This window comes from Egretta garzetta, unplaced genomic scaffold, assembly GCF_000687185.1.
Source record: "Egretta garzetta isolate BGI_Z169 unplaced genomic scaffold, ASM68718v1 scaffold287, whole genome shotgun sequence".
Taxonomy (NCBI): domain Eukaryota; kingdom Metazoa; phylum Chordata; class Aves; order Pelecaniformes; family Ardeidae; genus Egretta; species Egretta garzetta.
Genome location: NW_009260435.1, coordinates 2,493,123 through 2,501,112, shown reverse-complemented (window position 1 = coordinate 2,501,112; position 7,990 = coordinate 2,493,123). Strand labels below are relative to the sequence as shown.

General features: G+C 58.1%; 1 protein-coding gene across 1 annotated transcript in view; it reads right to left on the bottom strand.

The window, feature by feature from the left end:
• The window catches only part of COMMD4 (COMM domain containing 4), a 13,489-nt gene extending 7,091 nt beyond the window's left edge, over positions 1-6,398 (bottom strand). Inside the window, exons 1-10 of the mRNA XM_035899512.1 lie at positions 6,213-6,398; positions 5,657-5,715; positions 5,251-5,405; positions 4,725-4,828; positions 4,538-4,596; positions 4,118-4,254; positions 3,917-4,041; positions 3,501-3,559; positions 2,992-3,146; positions 2,465-2,574 (exon numbers count right to left, since the gene is read on the bottom strand). Coding sequence (XP_035755405.1) covers positions 2,465-2,574; positions 2,992-3,146; positions 3,501-3,559; positions 3,917-4,041; positions 4,118-4,254; positions 4,538-4,596; positions 4,725-4,828; positions 5,251-5,405; positions 5,657-5,715; positions 6,213-6,398 — 1,149 coding nt within the window. The remainder of the gene's footprint in view (positions 1-2,464; positions 2,575-2,991; positions 3,147-3,500; positions 3,560-3,916; positions 4,042-4,117; positions 4,255-4,537; positions 4,597-4,724; positions 4,829-5,250; positions 5,406-5,656; positions 5,716-6,212) is intronic.
• Between the last annotated feature and the right edge of the window lie 1,592 nt (positions 6,399-7,990).

The following is a 7,990-nucleotide window of genomic DNA, read 5'->3' as shown; positions in this document are numbered from 1 at the left end:
CTGCATCGCTGTTGCCAGCCCCTGCCGAGCGGAGGAGAAGGGCTCTGCTCCTGCAGGGGAGCCGATGGAAGCGCCCTGCCCTCGTTTCACCTTCTTAGCATCTTGCCCCGAGAAGGGGGAGAACCGTGTACAAACTCGACGCCGACCTTTGGGGCTGGGGGGAGCAGAGGAGGAGGAGAAGAGGGCGGAGGGGGCACGGGAAGGAGCCCAGAGCCCAGGCATGGCGAGCAAGGTGACCCACAGCAGTGGCATTCGAGGCACCCGGCGTGGGGCCGGGGCAGGGGGGATGCTGCTGGTGGGGCCTTGGGGGACTCCATGGGGTTCAGGGCCATCGGGCAGGGACCCCGCAGCTGCCACAGACCTGGCAGAGTGAGGATGACCACCCCAGCCACCTCCCACTGCCAAACAGCCCCTGCCGTGTCATTTCTAGATGGGGCAGGGTATTTCTTTTTTTGCTTCCCTGCCCTGCTTTGCTTCATTATGGTCTGTGTTTTCCAGGCTGCCTCTCACGCTCGCTCAGCCCGTTTGTTGGGATTCCCCCTTTTTTGGTGTGCTCGCTTTCCTGGCGGCAGGTTGGGTGGTTCCTGCCCACACCTTTGGGTAAGCGTCACTTCTAGAAAACTGGTATTTAAAAAGATTTCTATAGAAACCTTTTTTTCCTCCGAAGTGCAGCAGAACTGGTCTGGTCAGGCTTTGGGTTACACTTATTACTCTTTGCTCACGTGCTGGGGAGGTGGGTGACATCCAAGAGGAGGTGAGTCAATTCTGAAGAAGTTCTCAGCCTTTGATTTGCAAAGCCAACCCTACAGATTTGAGTTGCTGAGCAGCCACAGCAGCAGCTCTTTTGTGCCTTTCAGCACCTGAGCTCTGACTTTCTCGAGGTTTGGGGACAGAGCAGGTTTTTCCCCCAAGGAACTCGCCGCCTGTGGGTCATTTCCAGGCAGGAGGTGAGGAGCACTCTGTGGGTTCCTTGTCTTGCAGAGCACAGGGAAGGACTGGTTCTAACCCCTCGGAAAGGAGCAAGGGAGTTCAGCACAGCCCTGCTGGCAGCATTCAGCCTCATTCAGCCTCCCTGCTCCCATGGGACCAGCATTCACAGGGTGCAAGCGGTGAGAGGCACCCCAAAGGCAGGATGGGGTCAGCCCTGCCCCTCACCTGGGTTGCAGAGAGGTTCTTCCCCACCATGGGACTGGCCAACCTTTGATTATAGATTAAAATAAAGCAACTGAAATTCCTTCTTGAAGTGAGCATCTTTATGCACAGCCCACCTTCTGCTTCCCTGCAGAGCCCAGCCCCACATGCTGGGGAAAAGCATGCAGCTAGAAGGAAAAAAACCCAAAGCCTTTGGTGGCAAACCCCAAAATACACTCCCCATCACAGGATGCTTCGCCTGGTGGGGTGAAAGGAAGCACCCAGTGCAGAGGGGAAGGGCTGCTTTACCCAGGGAGCAGCCCGAGGCTCGCTTCCCCCAACCCAGCCCAAAGAGGGATGCAGTGCCCTGGCCTTTTTGACTCCCTAGCAGAGCTGGAGAAAACCAAGCTCAGCTTGGCACTACTCATCAGCCCAAGCTGTGTGCTGCTGGGCTACTCAAAGCCAGGAAAGCTAGGAGAAGCTTACAGCTCTTGAGCAAGCCAGCGTGTAAAGCTAAGCTGCAAATCACCTGACAGACACCCCTTAGAGCTCCTACCCCTACCTTGGTGGGTGGGAGCACAGGGCAGGGCTGCCCCTCCAGGGCACAAGGGCTCACCCACACCCCTACAGCAATCACCAAGCTGCATTTGACATTCTATAAACAGTTTATTAAAGTTCAATGTACAAAGTCATTCCTTCATCCACCCTGCCCACATCCCTCTCAAGGAGCATTTGGCAGCTGCAGGCTGCTGGGCAGGGATGGCTTCTCAGCATCACTTCCCACCCCAGCCCCAACTTGGGCTGCCCCCCGCCCCATCAGCTGCATCTTCCCTCATCAGGCAGTCTCATTTTGCCAGTGTGCATGAGCATCCTCCGTGCCCTGCAAGGGAGAAGAGAAGTCACTGTGCCCACGTCCAGCAAGGGGGGGGGGAGGGGGAGGTCTCCTTCCCCACCCCCCACCAAAGGTGGTGTTTCCAACTCCTGGCATTGCCCAGGACCATCACCAGGTACCCCAGGCACCTGTCACCTGCAGAAACACCAGCTGTGCTCCAAGGCACAGAAACTAACTCCAGGGACCATAAACGCCACTTGCCTGTTCAGAGGATGCCCAGAACCCTTGGTTTTCCATTTCCAGAGTCTGGGTACCTGCTTCAGGGTCTCTTCTGTCCCAGAGGACCATCATGTCCCACCAGCTGAGCCTCCTGGTTCTCAGACACTGGAGAGGAGAGCATGGAGGTTGCAGGCATGCCTGGCCCCATGCTGGTCCCACTGCTCCATGCTCCCCTGGCACAGGGGCTGGGGCTTTGCCCCAGCAGACAGACACAGCCCTTACCACCAGCAGTACAATGGGACCAGTAACAATGCAGAGGCCGCACACAACCATGATGGCCACGCCGTACTCGGGAAAGCCTGGTTCAGGTGGGGGTGGCTCCAGGGTGTCCTCTGGGGCAGAGCACAGCAGTCAGCACAGCATGCAGGAGACAGGGCTCCACCCCACGAGGCTGCAGCCCCCCACTCTCCTTTGGAGAACAGGAGCAATATATAGGATGCCAAGAACATCTATTCAACAGCTTCCATGCCCTCTCCAGACAACCCTCACCTCCTGTCCTACACCAGCCTGCAGCAGACGGGTCTCTGTCTACATCTCCCCCAGGCTGTGCAGTGGGCTAGGACATGGCTGTTACAGAATTGTACTTGCAGATCACCCATTGCAAGCCAGTCACCTCAACAGCTAATACATCTCAGCCTCCCTTTGCATAAGAGACGTGGATCTAGTTGGCTGGGGATCTACTCTGCTCAGACTTCAGGCACAGAACCACAAGCTGATGAAGCTTGCTACACCCATACCCCAAAGCTTACCTCCCACAGCAAGAGAGTAGGGGTCCACCTGGAACTCTGAACCAGCAAAAGCCTTGTTTGGCCCAACTGAGAGCACAAGCGCCTCCAAAACTTCCAGGCTGGTTGGAGCAGGGTGCTGGTAGACCATGTCCCCATGGCAGATCAAGGAGCCAGGCCTGCAGACAGGGTTGGAAGAGCTCCTTGAGCCCACAGGCACATGCTGGGCTGTGGCCATCGTGGGCACAGCCAGATCCCAGCTGGTTTTGCTCTGAGGGGCCCCAGGAGGGTATCTCTGCACTCATGGAGGCATGGGCTTTGCATCTGCTCTTTGGGATGGAAGGGGCATCCCTGGGAGTCTGGCAAGTCACTCCTGGAACAACACGTAAATGCTTGACCTCAGTGGCCTGCTGCAAACCCTTCTGTGGCTGAGGCCATACACCTGACAGCCATGACCTCTTGGTTGATATCTGTAGGGAGACCGCCCTGGCTCTGTACCCCCCTCCCCCAGCAGCCCCTCTGCTCCCACTCACAGGAATCCTCTTATCACCACTTGCAGGAAGCTCTTGTGGTCCTTCAGGGCTCTTGCCACCTGGAAGAAAAGTTTTGCTCAGCTCCCCACCAGCCTTCAGGGTGTTTCCCCCAGCCAGACCACTGCTTCCACAGTCATGGTGGAGGGGGCCCAGCCACTACAGCAGGGACACAGGGCAGCTGCAGTCTTGCAGAACCTCCAGGTCCCTGGCCACATTGTGGTGGCCTGAACCACCAAAGGTTCATCAGCAGACAGAAAACATCCTGCCACAAAAGCCTCGGTGCCTGCCTTCAGCAGCTATCAGCCATGGCACTGGAGTTAAGGGTCTGGTTTGGACAACCCCAAAGCAGTCCCTTTTCCTCCAGTGGCCCTCAGCACCCTGAGAGGACCCTGGCCCTCCACACCAGCCATGCCTACCATATCACCAAGGTCTCTGATGAGCTCCTGGTGCTCTACAGCAAGGGGATCCAGGAGGTCCTCACTGAAACGTTTATTGGTGATGAGGAAGGAGAGCGGGTAAACCTGCAGGTGAAGCCTGGATCCTGAAGAGGCAAGACACAAGTGCTAGGTGAGCAGAGCCTGTCAGTGAGCCCTACCACACACAGAGACTGGACTTACCCTCCACCGAGAGGGAGGTCAGGTCCACTGAGCAGGTTGTGAGAGCTGTCAAGGCTTGCAGAATCTCTGCAACATCAGCATGGATGATCGTGTCGAGGTAGAGGTCTCCAGTGATCTCCAGGTCCCCAGTGAGGTTCCTAAGGGGAGAGAAGGGCTCTAAGCAAGGCAGGAAAGCTGGGACCAGGCTCACCAAGCACACCCTTGCTGGTCTTTTTTTCAGCAGCTCATGACTCCTCAAGCCCATGGAAAGTGCTTGGTTCCAGCATTTGCCACCAACTGCCCATCACCCTCCTGGGTTTCCTAGTGCAGCACAACTCATCCCCTCCATCCCTGCAGCATGGCTCATCAGCTGCAGAGTGCACAAGAGGTACCAGAGGTAATTTAACGAAGAGCTCCAGAGAGGGGAGTCATGTCCCATACCTGAGCTGGATGATAGTGAAGTTCCTCACAGGGTAGAGGGCACTGAGAGACCAAGTCACCTGGATGAAAAGGGGACAACAGCTCACACCCTGCTTTAGCGCATACCATCATGCAGGCAGCACAGCAGCCAGCCTGTGCCCCTTGTCCCAGCATCATCCTTTGGAAGAGCCACCAAGGCTCGCCATACCTTGCTGACCAGCCTCTCCAGGGCATCTGTCCTGCTCCTCCCAAGCTGGAAGACTATGAGAGAGATGGACAGCTTCTCTGGGTCCAGATTCTCCAGGCTGAAGCCTAAGAGAGTTTGAGAGACAGTTATGCCCATACCTGTTCCTCCACCTTCCTTGGGAGATATTGGTCAGCCCTGAGCCCATCCTCTGCCACATGCAGAAAGCAGAAGCCGGCAAGGCAGCTGAGCAAAGAGGAATAGCTTTCGCAATGGGAAGGGCTCAGGATGTACCACCTCCCAGAACAGGAGAAGCAGGTCAAGGAGGGGAAGCCAGAGTTTAGCAGAAGCACTGGACCACACAGCTCCAGCTGCTGCAGATGCAGTCCCCAGCATCCTTAATGCTAGAGGGTTTTGCATGGGTCAGGAGAAGTGAAGTGAAGGTGAAGCCTGAAGTCCAAACCATACACATTTTGGCTTTGATAGAGGTGTAGGGATGACCCTTGACAGCCAGCAGCAGCTCTGCTGTGGGAAGATCTCCACAGCTTACCACCAGACTGGACAGATTGTGGCTCCAGTTGCCAGCTGAAGATGCTCCTTCCCCTTCTCGCCTCGGTGATGACTGTCCGGATGAGGTGGGAGTTGGTGGGAGCAGGAGCATTCCCCCGGAACAGAGCCTCCCCTTGTACAATCACTGAGCCGTTCCTGGGAGGGAGATGATGGGCAGCCTACCTCCCCTTTCGGAGCAGCTTTAGAGCACATTAACACCCCACCCAAAGAGAGGTCTCAGGTGGCTTTATCTAGAGCTTCAGACACTCAACTCCAGACAGTGGCCCTGGGGAGGGAGCATAGCCCCTCACAAGACGCCTCTGGAGCATTTTGCCAGGCAAACCCTCCCCTCCAAGTCAAACCCACCCCTCTCCATCTGTTGCCCCAGGGCAGAGCTGCATACTCACATAAACTTGAGGACATTGGCCTGCAGGAAGGTCTCATAGGTGGAGAGCATTTGGTTTAGCTGGAAGAAAGAACCACCCATTAATTGAGAAGCTTTTACAAGCTCCACCATGCAAAAGGGGCATATACCAGGAGGCATGCAATGAATGTGGAGGGAAGTCAGCTCAATTTGCCCAGGGTAGGGCACACCAGTACCCCAGGGTATGCCAGGCCTCTGGGGACAGGTCATGGCCCCGCTGGCATACCCAGGGCTCCCATCAGCCCAAAACCAGCACCCAGGAGGGAACACACCAGCACCAACATGCTGCGCAACAGCCCTGCTAGCTGCCAGCAGTGAGGGGAGCCCAGCCCCACCTCAAACCAAGCATCTCCGTCCAGCTCTGGTGGAACAGTGCCAGGGATTTACTTGTCTCCACCATGCCTAGGTGGGTGATAGACCAAGCCAGGGCCAATGCAGCCCACAGGCTCCTCACCCCAGCAGGGCTCGCTGCTGCTGCAGTAGCTTCTTGGCTGCACCCAGAAGTACCGATACCTCCACCAACTAGCGCCTGCACTCACCATCAGCCTCACTTCTTCCTCCAGCTCCCTGTAGCTCCCTGAAGCCCTGCTGCTTAGTGCCTCAGTGTAAGCGATGCCCAGCAGCCGGAACCACAAGGGCAGCACATGCACAGGCTGTGCAGGAGAGTGCGGCCCAGAGGAATAGGATGCAGGAGGCCTCACCCCTGGCAAGCCAGGGTTCCCCATCGTCACCAGCTCAGCTGGGGTGAAAGCCTCTCCTGCAGCTGCAGGGAGATGCTCTCTGGCCATGGAGGGTTGCTTGGAGGCAACAGAGAGACTGGACATGGACTGAGCATCAAGGGTTGCTCCTGCTGATGTGGTCCAAGAGCTGAGCAGGGAGACAGCAGCATGCACAGCCCCAGTGGAAGTCAGCAGGTAGGATGGAGAGGACAAGCTTGCGGTGCCAGTGCAGCAAACAGCCTCAGGGCAACGCTCTGGAGCAAGGTTCTTGGAGCTGGGAGGAGGCACAGAGCCTGGGCTGGTGCGGGTGGGCGCCAGAGGTCCTGCTGGAGCAGCAGTGGGTCCTACCGATGCCATCCTGGGCTCGCTGTGCCCAGCTTCTTCTGCCACCATCACCTCTCCAGGCACCATGCTCACATCTGCCACCGTCACAGCCTGGTGTTGCCCTGCAGTGGGTCCATCCTCAGATGCTGTTGTAGAGAAGGGATGCAGGATCAGCCTCGGGGTAGATGACCCCAGTGGGGAGCCATGGGTCACCCCTGCAGCTCTTGGAGAGGGTGAAGCCACTGTGGCAGCTCCATCCTTGCAGGGAGCTTTGGTCACTCCGGGCTCTGGGATGGCATCAGGGGCTGCCGAGCTCACCCCAGTCACAGCAGGACCTGCAGCACTGGGGGCCCTGGTCCAAGCAGGGGAAGGGTGGGCTTCAGTGGATGTCAGCAGAGCCTGCTGCACAGGGCAGGGAGGCAGATCGCTCAGCTTCCCCGAGGTGACAGCAGGCCCCCCAGAATCTGCTGTAGGAGGGAAAGGAGCCAGCATTTGTGGGTGGTTGACATCACGAGCCAATGCAGCACTGGGGAGCATTGCCAAGACAGTAGCCAGAAGTCCAGACCCATTTCCTGGGACCTTGGCCAGAACAGTATCCACCAGCAGAGCAGCTTTGCCATGTGGGAAGGTGCCAGTAGCCCGTGCATCCCAGAGCATCTCGGGGGTCACAGCAGAGGGTGCCCACACAGTGCCAAGGTGCCTTTTGGTCCTTTCTGTTAGCAGAACTGAGGGCACCCCTGGAATGGGCACGAGGTGAGGAGCAGCAGTGCAGTCCTTGCCTGCACTGGGCAGGCCAGGGCTTGGTCTGGTCTCTTCCTTCAGCCCATTGCAGCTCCTTGTTGTGGCTCTGGTGACCAAAGCTCCGCACTGGACATCAGAGAAGCCACTGGCTACAGGCTGACCAGAGGCAGGCACGCTGCTGGGAGCCAGCGCCGCTGCTGCAGCTCTGGCCCGAGAAGGCAAACGGCTGGCTGCGACCACAGCAGGAGGCTTAGAGCTCACAGCCAGGCTGAGATCTGCTCCGCAAGGCACAGTCCGATGGCCAGGGGGTGCCCCAAGGGCCAGCATCTGGTCACCTCTGGGCTGGCCCGCTGTGCTCTGGCTCTGGGAGGGAGCACCCATCAGCATCCACGCTGCCCCGGCACGTGCGGGGCCATCCGAGGGGCCCCAAGCCCCCCCAGCAGCCCCTTCAGGTGAGACCAGCTGGGTGGGCACCACCTCCAGCAAGGCAGCCCCCGCAGAGGGGCCAGAGGCAGCCGCAGGCAGGGGGGGGG